Source organism: Lethenteron reissneri, chromosome 36 (assembly GCF_015708825.2).
Source record: "Lethenteron reissneri isolate LAM-NWPU_2019-01 chromosome 36, ASM1570882v1, whole genome shotgun sequence".
Taxonomy (NCBI): domain Eukaryota; kingdom Metazoa; phylum Chordata; class Hyperoartia; order Petromyzontiformes; family Petromyzontidae; genus Lethenteron; species Lethenteron reissneri.
The window spans coordinates 12,261,755-12,280,381 of record NC_083814.1 but is presented as its reverse complement, the minus strand read 5'-3'; the positions used below and the strand labels follow the sequence as shown (position 1 = coordinate 12,280,381).

General features: G+C 56.9%; 1 protein-coding gene across 1 annotated transcript in view; it reads left to right on the top strand.

The window, feature by feature from the left end:
• The window catches only part of LOC133351275 (ski oncogene-like), a 42,062-nt gene that overhangs the window by 17,202 nt on the left and 6,233 nt on the right, over positions 1-18,627 (top strand). Inside the window, exon 5 of the mRNA XM_061566376.1 lies at positions 15,165-15,238. Coding sequence (XP_061422360.1) covers positions 15,165-15,238 — 74 coding nt within the window. The remainder of the gene's footprint in view (positions 1-15,164; positions 15,239-18,627) is intronic.

The following is an 18,627-nucleotide window of genomic DNA, read 5'->3' as shown; positions in this document are numbered from 1 at the left end:
ACGCACCTCACCATCCCACCACCTCACCATCCCATGCACCTCACCATCCCACGCACCTCACCATCCCACACCTCACCATCCCACGCAAACCTCACCATCCCACCAACCTCACCATCCCACGCAACCTCACCATCCCACGCAACCTCACCATCCCACCAACCTCACCATCCCACGCAACCTCACCATCCACACCTCACCATCCCACGCAACCTCACCATCCCACGCAACCTCACCATCCCACGCAACCATCACCATCCCACGCAACCTCACCATCCCACGCAACCTCACCATCCCACCAACCTCACCATCCCACGCAACCTCACCATCCCACGCAACCTCACCATCCCACACAACCTCACCATCCCACACAACCTCACCATCCCACACAACCTCACCATCCCACACCTCACCATCCCACCACCTCACCATCCCACGCAACCTCACCATCCCACGCAACCTCACCATCCCACGCAACCTCACCATCCCACGCAACCTCACCATCCCACCAACCTCACCATCCCACGCAACCTCACCATCCCACGCAACCTCACCATCCCACGCAACCTCACCATCCCACGCAACCTCACCATCCCACGCAACCTCACCATCCCACACAACCTCACCATCCCACACAACCTCACCATCCCACGCAACCTCACCATCCCACGCAACCTCACCATCCCACGCAACCTCACCATCCCACGCAACCTCACCATCCCACGCAACCTCACCATCCCACGCAACCTCACCATCCCACGCAACCTCACCATCCCACGCAACCTCACCATCCCACGCAACCTCACCATCCCACGCAACCTCACCATCCCACACAACCTCACCATCCCACACAACCTCACCATCGCCTCCCCCCCCCCCTCTTCTGTGTACATCCCACTATTCCACTCCCCACCACTCACCATCCCACACAACCTCACCATCCCACACAACCTCACCATCACACCTCCTCCTCTGTACATTCCACTATTCCACTCCCCACCACTCACCATCCCACACAACCTCACCATCCCACACCTCACCATCGTCCCTCTCCTGTGTACATCCCGCGTTCCTTCCTGCACTATTCCACTCCTCACCACTCACCACCCTATCAGAGTTTCTGAGACGGTGATTTTTCTGCCAGATACCCTTAGCCTCAAGGCAAGATTGTTGTGTGTGAACGTGTGTATGTTTACACACGTGTGTGTGTGTGTGTTTACACACGTGTGTGTGCACCCTTGTGGGGAGCGGTATTGTACGAGTTCGATTCCCGCTCACGGTCAACACCAGTGACGATTATCTGAACCTGTCCTGGGCCTCCCCTAGGTCTACTCAGCCTCAAATGAGTACCTGGTGCGGTGTGTAAACATCGCCACTAGGGAGACAAAGGCGGTCGGGCGTGGTGCTGGCCACCCACCCCCTCGTGTACCATTCTTGCTAACAGCACTTGCCCCTACAGTCTGTTAAGGCTGTCTGGGGGATCTTTGTGTCAAATAATGTGTACCGGTGTGTTTCTGAGTTCTTTGTAAACATGTGTGTGTAGTAATGTGTTTGTATGTTTCTGTGTATCATGTCTGGTACGTGTCTCAGCAGATGTCATCGATGTCTACGTGTAAGTCTTTGTGGAAGAAGAGTGGTGCATGGCAGGCATCTGTATGGGTCTGTGTGAGGTCTGTGTCTGTATCGGAGGTCTTGTTAACTAGACGTGTTAGAGAAGTATCTGTAACATTGTCTATATCCGAGCTGTCACTTTGCGTGTGTCTCTGTCTTGTATGTGTGGATCTTGTCCGAATGTGAGACTTGTGTTAGATGTGTCTGGGTCGTGTGCCTGAGTCTTGTTTCTGTACGAGACGTGTCGCTGTGTGAAACTATCTATGTAAGAGATAGAAGTGTCTGTGTCTATGTAAGAGAAGTGTCTATGTGTGAGACTGTCTATGTAAGAGAAGTGTCTATGTAAGAGATATAAGTGTATATGTCTATGTGTGAGTCTGTCTGTGTCTATGTAAGAGATATACGTGTCACTGTCTATGCGTGAGACTGTCTGTGTGTGAGACTGTCTATGTGTGAGACTGTGTCTATGTAAGAGATATACGTGTCACTGTCTATGTGTGATACTGTCTATATGTGTGTCTATGTCTGTGTCTGTAAGAGATAGAGGTGTCTGTCTATGTAAGAGATAGAAGTGTCTATGTCTGTGTCTACGTGTGAGACTGTCTATGTGTGTGAGAGGTGTCTGTGTCTATGTGTGAGACTGTCTATGTGTGTGTCTGTGTGAGAGAGGTGTCTGTGTCGTGTCTCCGAGCTCCGCTCTCCCCGCGTCTCCATCCATTTTGCCGCGCGGAGCCGCCATTTCCCGCGCCGCGACTCCCAGCGCAGAGCCCCTCCCCCCTCACCCCCCTCACCAACATCGCCCCTCCCCCCTCACCCCCCTCACCAACATCGCCCCTCCCCCCTCACCCCCCTCACCAACATCGCCCCTCCCCCCTCACCCCCCTCACCAACATCGCCCCTCCCCCCTCACCCCCCTCACCAACATCGCCCCTCCCCCCTCACACCCCCTCACCAACATCGCCCCTCCCCCTCACCCCCCTCACCAACATCGCCCCTCACCCCCCTCACCAACATCGCCCCTCCCCCCTCACCCCCCTCACCAACATCGCCCCTCCCCTCTCACCAACATCCCCCCTCACCCCCCTCACCATCATCGCCCCTCACCCCCCTCACCAACATCGCCCCTCCCCCCTCACCCCCCTCACCAACATCGCCCCTCCCCCCTCACCCCCCTCACCAACATCGCCCCTCCCCCCTCACCCCCCTCACCAACATCGCCCCTCCCCCCCTCACCCCCCTCACCCCCATCGCCCCTCACCCCCCTCACCAACATCGCCCCTCCCCCCTCACCATCACCAACATCGCCCCTCCCCCTTCACCATCACCAACATCGCCCCTCCCCTCTCACCCCCCCCTCACCATCACCAACATCGCCCCTCCCCCTTCACCATCACCAACATCGCCCCTCACCCCCTCACCAACATCGCCCCTCCCCCCTCACCCCCCTCACCAACATCGCCCCTCACCCCCCCTCACCAACATCGCCCCTCCCCCCCCTCACCAACATCGCCCCTCCCCTCTCACCAACATCGCCCCTCACCCCCCTCACCATCATCGCCCCTCACCCCCCTCACCAACATCGCCCCTCCCCCCTCACCCCCCTCACCAACATCGCCCCTCACCCCCCTCACCAACATCGCCCCTCCCCCCTCACCCCCCTCACCAACATCGCCCCTCACCCCCCTCACCAACATCGCCCCTCCCCTCTCACCAACATCGCCCCTCCCCCCTCACCCCCCTCACCATCATCGCCCCTCCCCCCTCACCCCCCTCACCAACATCGCCCCTCCCCTCTCACCAACATCGCCCCTCCCCCCTCACCCCCCTCACCATCATCGCCCCTCCCCCCTCACCCCCCCTCACCAACATCGCCCCTCCCCCCTCACCCCCCTCACCAACATCGTCCCTCCCCCCTCACCAACATCGCCCCTCCCCTCTCACCCCCCTCACCAACATCGCCCCTCCCCCCTCACCCCCCTCACCATCATCGCCCCTCCCCTCACCCCCCTCACCAACATCGCCCCTGCCCCCTCACCAACATCGCCCCTCCCCCCTCACCCCCCTCACCAACATCGCCCCTCCCCCCTCACCCCCCTCACCAACATCGCCCCTCCCCCCTCACCCCCCTCACCCCCATCGCCCCTCCCCCCTCACCCCCCTCACCAACATCGCCCCTCCCCCACCATCACCAACATCGCCCCTCACCATCACCAACATCGCCCTCCCCTTCACCATCACCAACATCGCCCCTCCCCTCTCACCCCCCTCACCATCACCAACATCGCCCCTCCCCCTTCACCATCACCAACATCGCCCTTCCCCTCTCACCCCCCTCACCATCACCAACATCGCCCCTCACCAACATCGCCCCTCCCCCCTCACCCCCCTCACCAACATCGCCCCTCACCAACATCGCCCCTCCCCCCTCACCCCCCTCACCATCACCAACATCGCCCCTCCCCTCTCACCCCCCTCACCATCACCAACATCGCCCCTGCCCCTTCATCATCACCAACATCGCCCCTCCCCCCTCACCAACATCGCCCCTCCCCCATCACAAACATCCCCCCTCCCCCCTCGCCATCACCAACATCGCCCCTCCCCCCTCACCATCACCAACATCATCCCTCCCCCATCACCAACATCCCCCCTCGCCATCACCAACATCGCCCCTCCCCCATCACCAACATCCCCCCTCCCCCCCTCGCCATCACCAACATTCCCCCTCCCCCCTCGCCATCACCAACATCGCCCCTCCCCCCTCACCATCACCAACATCGCCCCTCCCCCCTCACCATCTCCCCCATCGCCCCTCCCCCATCACCAACATCCCCCCTCGCCATCACCAACATCGCCCCTCCCCCATCACCAACATCCCCCCTCCCCCCTCGCCATCACCAACATCGCCCCTCCCCCCTCACCATCACCAACATCGCCCCTCCCCCCTCACCATCACCAACATCACCCCTCCCCCATCACCAACATCCCCCCTCCCCCCTCGCCATCACCAACATCGCCCCTCCCCCCTCACCATCACCAACATCGTCCCTCACCAACATCCCTGACCATCACCAACCAACATCATCACTCGCCATCACCGTCGTCATCCCTCGCCATCAGACGTCGGCATACAAACTCGGTCAGACATAAATACGTAGAAGAACGGACACAAATTAAGGCAGGCGCACACAAACATAAAAATACCCCCTCATCTATACACGGTGTATGGCACACGAGGGGGTGGATGGCCAGCACCTACGCCCGGCCGCCTTTGTCTTCCCAAATGCTGCTGTTTACACACCGCGCCAGGTACTCATTTGAGGCTGAATCGACCTAGGGGATGAACTCGGGTGGCCGGGTTCGCAGCGAGGTGCTCCAACACAGACGCACACAAGACAAAGATTCACCACCCCCCCCCCATAGCCTGTAAAGACTGATGGGGCGAGCAGCTATGAAGGCCGGCACGGCACACGAGGGGGGGTGGGTGGGTGGCCAGCACCACGCCCGGCCGCCTTTGTCACCCCCAGTGACGAGGTTCACCCATCGCACCGGGGTACTCATTTGAGGCTGAGCCGACCTAGGGGGGACCGGCTAAACATCACAGCTACTGTTGTCGGCAGGGAGCGGGACTCGGGACTCCGTAGCGCAGCGCGCTCACCCCCAGGACAGACTAAAGGACAAACCCCGCAGACAGGCAGACAGGACACGGGCAGACAGACAGGCAGACACAGGCAGACAGACGGGCAGACAGACGGGCAAACAGACGCCCCACAGACGGGCAGACAGACACACAGACAGACACACAGGCAGACACACAGACAGACAGGCAGACAGACAGACAGACACACAGACAGACAGGCAGACGGGCAGACAGGGCAGGGAAGCAGACAGACAGGACACGGGCAAACAGACAGGCAAACAGACAGACAGGACAGACAGGCAGACAGACAGACACGGAAGCAGACAGACGGACAGGCTAGACAGGACACAGACAGGCAGGCAGACAGGACACAGGCAGGACAGACAGACGAGATGGGACAGGCGAGACGCGGGCAGGGCGCCAGGGGAGGGCATGCGAGGTGCCGCTGTCTCCGTCCGCCCACGCAGTCTCGCCTCGCGCAAATCCGCCCCTCCCCCCACCCTTCCCCCCATCTCACCCCCCCACCTCCCCCCACCTCACTCCCCCCACCTCCCCCCCACCTCACTCCCCCCACCTCACTCACCTTCATTCCCCCGGGCTGGGGGGGGGGGCGTCTGGGCTGGGAGGGACCGGGGTCTTGAGGGGGAGGGGGGCGGGGTTGGGCGTGCTGTGTGGGTGGGGGGGGTGACGGAAGCGGTGGGTTCTCCCCGGAGCCTCCATTCATTAAACTCGATTTTCAGGGCGGACAGTGAGTGGGTGAGCGCGTAGAGGACACGTGCGTGTCCGTGTGTGTCGGTGTGTGTGGGGAGCGGTAGTGTTAGCGCGCTGCGCTATGAACCCGGGCCGCCGGGTTCGATTCCCACTCACAGCCAACACGGATGACGATTATCTGAACCGGTCCAGGGCCTCATCCCCTAGGTCTACTCGGCCTCAAATGAGTATCTGTGTCACAAAACATCGCCACTGGAGAGACAAAGGCGGTCGGGCGTGGTGCTGGCCACCCACCCCCTCGTGTACTGTTCCGGCCTTCATAGGTGCTCGCTAACAGCACTTGCCCCTACAGTCTGCGAAGGCTATACTGGGGATCTTTGTCTTTGGCTAACACGTTGTTCGCCGTGGCAGGGAATCAAACTCGCGTGGCCGGCCTGGTTGATAACGCAGTGCCACTACCCACACACCACGACCCCCCCCTCCCCACGCACACTGGACACTCACCCTCCCTCCCTCCCGCCAGCCACATTATATGGGGATAATGAAAGTCGCCGGTGCTCGGTGTGTCTGCCTTAATTCCCCGTCAAGATCTCAGCTCCCGCATCCCAGACCCACCCCCCTTGCTATTTTGTTGGTGCCGAGTGATGTGGTGCGGTGTGTAAACATCAGCATTGGGAAGACAAAGGTGGCCGGGCGTGGTGTTGGCCACCCACCTCCTCGTGTGTCGTGCAGGCCTTCATAGGTGCTCGCTAACAACACTTGCCCCTACAGTCTGTTAAGGCTACACGGCGGATCTTTGGCTTTGTGCTAGTAAGGGAGTGTGTTTGTATATTCATATACACACACACGTGTACACGTGTGTGTGTATATGTATATTTATATACATACACACGTGTATATATATACATACACACACGTGTATGTGTATATATATTTATATATACACATACACGCGTGTGTGTGTGTCATGTTTTGCGCTCGAGGATCTGAGTCGCGTCCCGAGGGGCGGGGGGAGGTCACCGCGTGTCTCTGTCCCGCCGAGGGGCGGGGCTGTGGGGGGTGGGGGGTGGGGGCTGTTTACGCCCCTCCGCTGCTTTTGTTTTTCATGCCACTGACCCCCCCGCCCCGCATGCGTTTGTGGCGACGAGGTGAGTGAGTGGGGTAGTGGCGACGAGGTGAGTGAGTGGGGTAGTGGCGACGAGGTGAGTGAGTGGGGTAGTGGTGACGAGGTGAGTGTGGGGTAGTGGTGACGAGGTGAGTGTGGGGTAGTGGCGACGAGGTGAGTGAGTGGGGTAGTGGCGACGAGGTGAGTGAGTGGGGTAGTGGTGACGAGGTGAGTGAGTGGGGTAGTGGTGACGAGGTGAGTGTGGGGTAGTGGTGACGAGGTGAGTGAGTGGGGTAGTGGTGACGAGGTGAGTGAGTGGGGTAGTGGTGACGAGGTGAGTGAGTGGGGTAGTGGTGACGAGGTGAGTGTGGGGTAGTGGTGACGAGGTGAGTGAGTGGGGTAGTGGTGACGAGGTGAGTGTGGGGTAGTGGCGACGAGGTGAGTGAGTGGGGTAGTGGTGACGAGGTGAGTGTGGGGTAGTGGTGACGATGTGAGTGAGTGGGGTAGTGGTGACGAGGTGAGTGAGTGGGGTAGTGGTGATGAGGTGAGTGAGTGGGGTAGTGGTGACGAGGTGAGTGAGTGGGGTAGTGGTGACGAGGTGAGTGAGTGGGGTAGTGGTGACGAGGTGAGTGTAGGGTAGTGGTGACGAGGTGAGTGTGGGGTAGTGGTGACGAGGTGAGTGAGTGGGGTAGTGGTGACGAGGTGAGTGAGTGGGGTAGTGGTGACGAGGTGAGTGTGGGGTAGTGGTGACGAGGTGAGTGAGTGGGGTAGTGGTGATGAGGTGAGTGAGTGGGGTAGTGGTGACGAGGTGAGTGAGTGGGGTAGTGGTGACGAGGTGATAGTGTGGGGTAGTGGTGACGAGGTGAGTGGGGTAGTGGTGACGAGGTGAGTGAGTGGGGTAGTGGTGACGAGGGCTATGAGTGACGAGGTGAGTGTGGGGGGTAGTGGTGACGAGGTGAGTGAGTGGGGTAGTGGTGACGAGGTGAGTGAGTGGGGTAGTGGTGACGAGGGTTATGAGTGACGAGGTGAGAGTGTGGGGTAGTGGTGACGAGGTGAGTGTGTGGGGTAGTGGTGACGAGGTGAGTGAGTGGGGTAGTGGTGACGAGGGCTATGAGTGACGAGGTGAGAGTGGGGGGTAGTGGTGACGAGGTGAGTGAGTGGGGTAGTGGTGACGAGGTGAGTGTGGGGGGTAGTGGTGACGAGGTGAGTGAGTGGGGTAGTGGTGACGATGGCTATGAGTGACGAGGTGAGTGTGTGGGGTAGTGGTGACGAGGGCTATGAGTGAGGAGGTGAGTGAGTGGGGTAGTGGTGACGAGGTGAGTGAGTGGGGTAGTGGTGACCAGGGCTATGAGTGACGAGGTGAGTGAGTGGGGTAGTGGTGACGAGGGCTATGAGTGAGGAGGTGGGTGTGTGGGGTAGTGGTGACGAGGTGAGAGTGTGGGGTAGTGGTGACCAGGGCTATGAGTGATGAGGTGAGTGAGTGGGGTGGGTAGTGGTGACCAGGGCTATGAGTGATGAGGTGAGTGAGTGGGGTAGTGGTGACCAGGGCTTTGAGTGACGAGGTGAGAGTGTGGGGTAGTGGTGACGAGGGCTTTGAGTGATGAGGTGTGCTCGTGAAGATGATGCGTGTGGGTGACTCTGCGTTTGTCGCGGTGCTGACGAGGTGAGGTGGTCACGGGTGGTGATGCTGACGAGGTGAGTTGGTGGTGATGCTGATCGTGATGATGATGATGACGAGGTTAATGGTTGTGGCGATGATGTGATGATGATGAGGTTGATGGTTGTGGCGATGGTGATGATGACGAGGTTGATGGTTGTGGTGATGATGATGATGACGAGGTTGATGGTTGTGGTGATGATGATGGTGATGATGATGGTGATGATGACGACGAGGTTGATGGTGATGACGAGGTTAATGGTTGTGGCGATGTGATGATGCGATTGATGGTTGTGGCGATGATGTGATGATGACGAGGTTGATGGTGATGACGATGATGATGACGACGAGGTTGATGGTTGTGGCGATGATGACGAGGTTGATGGTTGTGGCGATGATGATGATGACGAGGTTGATGGTTGTGGCGATGATGATGATGACGAGGTTGATGGTTGTGGCGATGATGATGATGATGACGACGAGGTTGATGGTGATGACGATTATGATGATGACGAGGTTGATGGTTGTGGCGATGATGATGACGAGGTTGATGGTTGTGGCGATGATGATGATGAGGTTGATGGTTGTGGCGATGATGTGATGATGTCGATGATGATGATGGTGGTGCCATGGTGACGAGGTGCGGATGACGACGAGGTGTCGATGCGTCCACGTCCCCACGCGACCCTGTTTACGCGCCTCTCTCCCCCCGCTCTTATCTGTCTCCCGTTTTATGGACCCGATGTGCCGACTAGGGGTGGCGAGGGGGGGTAGCGGTGGCGGCGCTGGCGGGGGGGGGTCTGTGGCTCCCAAGGTCACGGGGCGGGGACGGGGGATTCATGCCGGGGGGGGGCAGCAGCAGCAGAAGCTCTGTGTGGGGCCTGGATGAGGGGGAGGAATGGGGGGTGGTGGATGGAGGCTGCGAGGGGAGGGAAGCGTGGTGGGTGGATGAGCGGCGTGGGGCCCGGGATAAGGGGGGGGAGCACAGAGATGTGGGGGAGGTGCAGGGGGTGTGTGGTGGTGGTGGTGCTGGTGGTGGGGGAGATGAGCCGTGTGGAGGAGGAGGGGGGGGCTGTGTAATTGGAATGTGCTGGGTCACGTGAGTGGGAGCCGCTGTTTTCGAGTAAAAAATGCCGAGCGGACTTGCGCGCGCGGGGTGAGCGTGTCCTGGTTTGGCTCTCGCACAGCCCTCCTCTCCCGCCCCCCCCCGTGTTAGCACGCACACACGCACACACACCCACACACACATAATCCCTGTGCCACACACTCTCCCTGCTGTATATGACACACACCTTCTCCCCCGTGCATCACACACCTCTCTGTGTAGAACACAGCCTGTCTGAGTCAAGCACACACCAACACCACGTGTAGCGCCCACACACCTACCCACACACGCACCTAATCCCTGTGCCACACACACTCCCCGCTGTGTAGGACACACACCTTCTCCCCCATGCATCACACACACCTCTGTGTAGAACACAGCCTCTCTGTGTCAAGCACACACCAACACCACGTGCAGCGCCCACACAAACCCACACACCTAATCCCTGTGCCACACACTCCCCGCTGTGTAGAACACACACCTTCTCCCCCGTGCATCACACACACACACACCTAATCCCTTAGCCACACACACTTCCCCCTGTGTAGCACACACACACTTCCCCCTGCATCACACACACACACTCCCTCCTGTGTATCGCACACACACACACCCGTAACCCTTATGTATTCCCTGGTGTGGAACACATTCATATTCGCGTCATCACCCACATCGTATCCCGCATACACACGCCCTTCCATACACACACACACTTGTATAGGGGGTGTGCGTGACTGGGGGCGTGTGGTTATACTTGTATATTATCCTGTGTGTGTGTATCTGTAGGGATTGTACGTAGTCGAGTTTGCGTGCGAAGATTGTGTGTATGTATATTACGTACGGCGAGTTCGAATCTCGACCACGGCTAAGTTCCATGGTGATTATCTAAACCGTTTGTAGGCCCTCCCCTATGTCTACTCGGCCTTAAACGAGTACGTGGTCCGGTGTAAAAGAATCATCTTTGGCGAGACAGGAGTGACTGGGCCTGGTTATATAGCCGTAATAGGTGCTCGCGTACAGCACTTGACCAGTCAGTTAAATGCTTTATGGGGGATATTTGTCTTTGCGTATGGTGTTAGTCAATGTAAGTGTGTGTGTGTAAAACTGGGTATCACACATTGAGGTGTGTGCGGGGCTTTTACATTAACCCCTGACCTACGAACCCGTGTGTGAACACCTGCCCGTGAACCCTCCTCCCATGAACCATTTCCCCGTGAAACCCCAGCCCCTGAAACCCCGTGGCATGAACTGCAACCCATGGAACCCTTGCCCCGCTGAACCCTTCCCCCGTGAAACTATTGCCTCGTGAACCCTTGCACCGTGAACCCGTGCCCGTGGTTGTTGTTGTTGGTCACCCCGCTACCCCCCACTGCCTCCGTCTCTACAAATCGACCCCGTCAGCATTGGCTGGGGCCCTCTCTCCGCGTCTCCCCCCGGAACGCGGCGCCGATAGACGCCCCATATCTGGCAATAGGGAATGGAATGTGCCAATGTGGGCTTCGCTAGAGGGGGGGCCGGCCGGGGGAACTACGAGCTAGACTTGCGCCGTCTCTGAGCGGGCTATGTGAGCCTAAGGTTAAGCTAATTTTAGCGTCGGCTTTGGTGACTTCCAGTTTGGGCAGTGGGGGGGGAGAGGTGATGGGTTGCCCGGGTTGTGTTGTCTGGGTTGTGTTTGTGTCTGGGTGGTGAGAGTGAGTGTCTGGATGGTGAGAGTGTCTGGGTGGTGAGAGTGAGTGTCTGGGTGGTGAGAGTGAGTGTCTGGGTGGTGAGAGAAATAGTGTCTGGGTGGTGAGAGTGAGTGTCTGGGTGGTGAGAGAGAGTGTCTGGGTGTTGAGAGAGTGTCTGGGTGGTGAGAGTGAGTGTCTGGGTGGTGAGAGAGAGTGTCTGGGTGGTGAGAGAGAGTGTCTGGGTGGTGAGAGAGAGTGTCTGGGTGGTGAGAGAGAGTGTCTGGGTGGTGAGAGAGAGTGTCTGGGTGGTGAGAGAGAGTGTCTGGGTGGTGAGAGAGAGTGTCTGGGTGGTGAGAGAGAGAGTCTGGGTGGTGAGAGAGGGTGTCTGGGTGGTGAGAGAGGGTGTCTGGGTGGTGAGAGTGAGTGAGTGTCTGGGTGGTGAGTGTCTGGGTGGTGAGTGTCTGGGTGGTGAGTGAGTGTCTAGGTTGTGAGTGTCTAGGTTGTGAGTGTCTGGGTTGTGAGTGTCTGGGTGGTGAGTGTCTGGGTGGTGAGAGAGAGTGTCTGGGTGGTGAGAGAGAGAATGTCTGGGTGGTGAGAGAGAGAGTGTCTGGGTGGTGAGAGAGAGAGTGTCTGGGTGGTGAGAGAGAGAGTGTCTGGGTGGTGAGAGAGAGAGTGTCTGGGTGGTGAGAGTGAGTGTCTGGGTGGTGAGAGTGAGTGTCTGGGTGGTGAGAGAGAGAGTGTCTGGGTGGTGAGTGTCTGGGTGGTGAGAGAGAGTGTCTGGGTGGTGAGTGTCTGGGTGGTGAGAGAGAGTGTCTGGGTGGTGAGTGTCTGGGTTGTGAGAGAAAGAGTGTCTAGGTGGTGAGAGTGAGTGTCTGGGTGGTGAGAGTGAGTGTCTGGGTGGTGAGTGTCTGGGTGGTGAGAGTGAGTGTCTGGGTGGTGAGAGTGAGTGTCTGGGTGGTGAGTGTCTGAGTGGTGAGTGTCTGGGTGGTGAGAGTGAGTGTCTGGGTGGTGAGAGAGAGTGTCTGGGTGGTGAGTGTCTGGGTGGTGAGAGAGAGTGTCTGGGTGGTGAGTGTCTGGGTGGTGAGAGAGAGTGTCTGGGTGGTGAGAGTGAGTGTCTGGGTGGTGAGAGTGAGTGTCTGGGTGGTGAGAGTGAGTGTCTGGGTGGTGAGTGTCTGTTTGGTGTGAGAGAGTGTCTGGGTGGTGAGAGTGAGTGTCTGGGTGGTGAGTGTCTGGGTGGTGAGAGCGAGTGTCTGGGTGGTGAGTGTGTGGGGGCTGAGTGTCTGGGTGCTGAGAGAGAGTGTCTGGGTGGTGAGTGTCTGGGTGGTGAGTGTCTGGGTGGTGAGAGCGAGTGTCTGGGTGGTGAGTGAGTGTCTGGGTGCTGAGTGTGTGGGGGCTGAGTGTCTGGGTGGTGAGTGTCTGGGTGGTGAGTGTCTGGGTGGTGACTGTCTGGGTACTGAGTGTGTGGGGGCTGAGTGTCTGGGTGCTGAGAGTGAGTGTCTGGGTTCTGGGTTGGGCATGTGTCTAATGTTGCGTCCTGGTTGTGTTTTTGTCTGGCTTTGTGTCAGTGGTGATTGTGTTTGGATTGTCTGGGTTGTAATTGTATCTTGATTTGTGTCTGGATTCTGATTGTCTTGGTTGTGATTGGATTAGCGTTGGTGTGCTATGTATGTACAGGTGTACTGTTTTCGTATCTTGTATACGTTGATGTGTGTGCTGGTGTTAGTGTGTGTTGGAGTTGGTGTGTGGGTGCGAATGTGAGTACGAACGCAGGTATTTTGCGTAAAAGTGCGTGAATGTGTGTGCGTGCACGCACTCGTGTAGATGAGTGTGTGACTATATGAGCGTGTGTGTACCGGGTGCTGTGTGTAAACATCGCCATTGGGGAGACAAAGGCGGCCGGGCGTGTTGCTGGCGATCCACCCCTTCGTGTGCCGTGCCTTCATAGGTGCGACTTGCCAACAGCACTTGTCCCAACAATATCTTGAGGCTATACGGGGCATCTTAGTTTTTGTAAAGCATCTGTCTGTGAAAGTGTGCACACAGCCTGGCGCAAGCGTTGCGGTGACCTCACCGTCACTGAGTAATGATATTTTAGTGTGTGGGTGTATATATACCTGTGTAGATCGCCTCTGCCTCAGATGCGTACCTGGTGCAGTGTGTAAACATCGCCACTGGGGAGACAAAGGCAGCCGGGCGTGGTGCTGGGCTAACGACACACACCTCGTGTGCCGTGCCGACATTTCATATAGGTGCTCGCTAAAAAAAAGGCTCATGTTCGAACAATCTGTTAAGGCCATACGGGGGGATCTTTGTATAATTGTGCTCGTGTGATAAAGTGTTTTTTTTTGTTTAAAAAATATTATTGGTTATTAACAACGCGCACATGAATGTCCAGGCAGTAATAGTGTGATGTGTAATATCTCTGTTTTAAGTGTATGTGTTATGATTGTATATGGTACAATGTGTATATATTGTGTCGAATCGTGTGTGTGGGTCCATGTGTGTGTGTGTGTGGGTACATGTGTGTGTGTGTCCATGTGTGTGGGACCATGTGTGTGTCCGTGTGTGTGTGTGGGTGTATGTGTGTGTGTGGGTACATGTGTGTGTGTGTCCATGTGTGTGGGACCATGTGTGTGTCCGTGTGTGTGTGTGGGTGTATGTGTGTGTGTGGGTACATGTGTGTGTGTGTCCATGTGTGTGGGACCATGTGTGTGTCCGTGTGTGTGTGTGTATGTGTGTGTGTGGGTACATGTGTGTGTGTGTCCATGTGTGTGGGACCATGTGTGTGTCCGTGTGTGTGTGTGGGTGTATGTGTGTGTGTGGGTACATGTGTGTGTGTGTCCATGTGTGTGGGACCATGTGTGTGTCCGTGTGTGTGTGTGGGTGTATGTGTGTGTGTGGGTACATGTGTGTGTGTTTCCATGTGTGTGGGACCATGTGTGTGTCCGTGTGTGTGTGTGGGTGTATGTGTGTGTGTGGGTACATGTGTGTGTGTGTCCATGTGTGTGGGACCATGTGTGTGTCCGTGTGTGTGTGTGGGTGTATGTGTGTGTGTGGGTACATGTGTGTGTGTGTGTCCATGTGTGTGGGACCATGTGTGTGTCCGTGTGTGTGTGTGGGTGTATGTGTGTGTGTGGGTACATGTGTGTGTGTGTCCATGTGTGTGGGACCATGTGTGTGTCCGTGTGTGTGTGTGGGTGTATGTGTGTGTGTGGGTACATGTGTGTGTGTGTCCATGTGTGTGGGACCATGTGTGTGTCCGTGTGTGTGTGTGGGTGTATGTGTGTGTGTGGGTACATGTGTGTGTGTGTCCATGTGTGTGGGACCATGTGTGTGTCCGTGTGTGTGTGTGGGTACATGTGTGTGTGTGTCCATGTGTGTGGGACCATGTGTGTGTCCGTGTGTGTGTGTGGGTACATGTGTGTGTGTGTCCATGTGTGTGGGACCATGTGTGTGTCCGTGTGTGTGTGTGGGTGTATGTGTGTGTGTGGTTCCATGTGTGTGTGTGTCCATGTGTGTGTGTGTGCGCCTACATCACGAATGCGTGACGGTGCCCCCCCCCCCTCTTCCTCCCCCCATAGCCCCCCCTCCCCACCCCCTCCCCCCTTCCCCCCCTCCCCCGCCCGCCCATCCCACCGCCCACATCCCGCACGCGCGTCCTTCCCTTTCAGACAAAACACAGACGAGCTGCCTGGTCACCACGGAAACTAATGTTCTCTTCGAGTCTCGCATGCCGGGGGGCGGGGTGAGGGAGGGGGGCGAGTGCACGAGGGGCGGGGGAGCGAGGGGTTGGGTGGGGGGGGAGGAGCCCCCCCCCCTCCACCTCGCCCCCCCCCTTCGTCCCCATGCTGACGCTCCCACTAGGCATGTGTGATGCACGCGTGGCTACTCGTTCCGCACGCGATGCGATGCGATTCGTCGTTATGAGCCAGCGTGTTGCGGGCGCTGCACCATGCGATGAGCCGTTTGTTTGGCTTCGTTTAGTTGTGATCTCAAGTCTTGTTAGTTGTTGTTGTTGTCTTCTGGTCTCGTTAGTTCCATTCAACATGCTACATTGGCCAACACCTACCATTCAATAACAACTGATGATGCTGCTGCTGCTGTGTGTGGCCTTAAAATAAAAAAATATGACGGGCAATGCTCCATCGTCGTATAAAGAATGGCCGTTGAAGAGGGGGCATTGCCTGAAACGTCGGCTATTATATTAAGTAATGTATATATTTCCTGTCTAACGCCACAGTATTATTGGTGAATGTGAGTTGTGTTGTTATTCATGTTTGTGCGGCGCTGTCAATGCAGCAGCAGCAGCTTCACCAAATAATTTGTTTAAACATAACATTTACGAATGTAAATATATTCATTCGCATGTGATTTACACACGTAGTCGTGGTGATGGTCGTGACGTTGGGGGGTGAAGATGAATGTTGGAGGTGGGTGAGGGAGGTGGTGGTGACAATAATGATGGTAGTGATGGAGGTGGTAGTTGGTGGAGGTGATGATTTTATACTCTTTGGTTCTTTCGGTAAAGTCACGTAGGTAGAAGAATAAAAATAATAGATCATCGTGGGAGACCACCTGAAGATGGTTGCTTATGTGGCGATCGAAACGTTGTGATCTAGTATTATTTTCTACCTACGTGACTTTACCGAACGAACCAACGAGTATGGATTCCTGCATTCGCGAAAGCTTCAAATCGTGATGATTTTAGTTTGTGTGATGGTAGTGGTGGTGATGTGATGGTGATAGTGATGGAGGTGGTTGTTGGGGATGATGGTGTTCTTGTTGTTGGCCTCGTGTTGCGTGTCTTTGCGAGTGGACACGATCTTCGAAGCTAAGCAGGTTTGAGCCTGCTTCGTAATTGGCTGAGAGACTGCCTGGGGTTTACCAGGTGTTGTAGGATTGGACTGGGAGTTGTCCAGGAAATGTCAGTGCAACAGTGGATTACTGAATCCATCTGTGCGGGTCCACAAGCGTCACCACCTCATAAAACTTGCGTTGGATTTATTCCAAATCAAGTGTACGAAACAGCACTTCTGCAGCAGCACTCTCCTGAAAATGAGTCTTGAGACTCCGTGAGACTTTTCCGGGTAGATGAAGGACCCTGTTATGATTGTACCCGCCTAAGTGAACCAGCGGTGGAGCAAGCAGCTCGCAATGGGAACGTGTCGTGGGTTCAAATCCCGGTTTGGGGCCGGAGTGGGGAGGAGGTTGACTCCATCCCATGATCCCTACAGAGTCTACGAAACGCGCAGCACTCACTGTGTGGGGAAGTCAAAAGCTGTTGTTGTGTCCTCTGGGTCGACTCGCCTCCGCCATGGGAATATGGAATTTCCAGCACTGGCTCAGGGCTGTAAAGAGGAGCGAGATGAGCGTCGGTGCCTCAATGCTCATTTGATCAGGATTTCACTGACTTTGGAATATATATTTTTTAATTATAATACTTATTGAGACTGGAGCAGTGTGGACTGTGAGCCATTGCCGACTGACGAGCCGTGTGCATCCACGATGGGTGACGGCATTGGATGATGATGGAGATGCGGGGTTTTGGGGGGGGGGGGTGCATGGAAGTAGTAAACGGATGTGGGAGCGAGTGGAGTGGGGCTGGGAGAGAGCGGGGAGACGGGATGGGGGATAGGAGGGGAGGCATGGGTAGGAGTAGGAGGAGGAGGGATGTAGGGGGGGGGAGAAGGGAAAGGCATGGGGGGGGGGGGAGGAGGGGGGAAGAGGCTGTCGTGGGGCCCTCAACAGGGGTCGGTTCGCAAACGCCTCGTGTCGTTGCTTCTTGGACCCCGGGCCAATATGGGGGGGGGGATGATGGGATACGTGGTGTGGGGGGTGGAAAGGGATGGTTGGGGATACGTGGTGTGGGGGCGGGGGGGATGGGATTGTGGGGCGGTGAGGGGGGATACGTGATTCTGTATCGTTTGTGAACGCCTGTGTCCTTGTGATTGTGTGCGTATTTCTAAATGTGCGTGTGTGTGTAACTATGTATGTGTGTATTTATCTGTGTGGGGAGCGGTAATGTGGTGGTTAGCGCGCTGCGCTACGAACCGATCTTCGGCCTCCCCTAGGTAGACTCGGCCTCAAATGAGTACCTGGTGCGGTGTGTAAACATCGCCACTGGGGAGACAAAGGCGGTCAGGCATGGTGCTTACCACCCACCCCCACGTTTACCGTTCCAGTACTAATAGGTGCTCGCTCCCAGCACTTGCTCTAAACGTTTGTTTGGGCTATAAGGGCGATCTTTGTGTGTCTGTGCGCACCTCGATGTGCACCTAGCTTGGCACAACAGCCGCGGTGACGTCACCGCCACTGAGTGGCAATCTGCAGTAGTTGTTGTTGTTGTGTATCTGTGTGTGAATGTATTCGCGTGTGTGGGTGGAGGAGGAGAGTGGCCGAACCTCATAAGAGAACCTCTCTCTCATCCCCCGCTCTCTCCTCCCTCCCTGGGCCCCCCGGCTCTGATTCAGAATGAGTGACGTGCTCCACCGTGAGAGCGGAGAGAGAGTGCACGGGGAGGGAGGAGGAGGAGGGGGGAGAGAGAGCAGGGAGAGAGGAAAATCAGCGAGAGCAGTGGGAGAGCTACGGCCAAGACGAGGGGGGGGGGTTGAAGGGTTGAAGGGAGAGGGAGGACAAAGCTCGCGTCTGTGTTGGCGCCTGGTCACGTGGGGAGCGGTGGTGGTGGGGGGAGAGAGTTGGGAGAGTGTGTGTATGGGGGAGTGGGGAAGGGTGTGTGTGTGTGGGGAGGAGGGGTGGGTGTGTGTGTGTGGGGAGAGTGCGGGGGAGTGTATGGGCAGGGTGTGTGGTGTGAGGAGGAGGGTGTGCGTGTGTGCGTTCCTTCATAGGTGCTCGCTAACAGCACTTGCCCTAACAGTCTTTGAAAGGCTATACGGGGAGTCTTGGTTTTTCTACCGAGGAGAGTGTGGAGGGAAAGTGGTCGTGTGTGTGTGGGTGTGAGGAGTGGAGAGGGTGAGTGTGTGTGTGTAGTAGGAAGAGCAAGCGGGGAGTGAGTCTGTGCGGAGAGAGTGAGTGTGTGCGGAGAAGGGGGAAGTAAGTGTGTGCAGTGGAGACTGTGCGTGGGGAGCGGTAGTGTAGTAGTTGGCGTGCTTCGCTGCAAACCTGGCGATCCGTGAT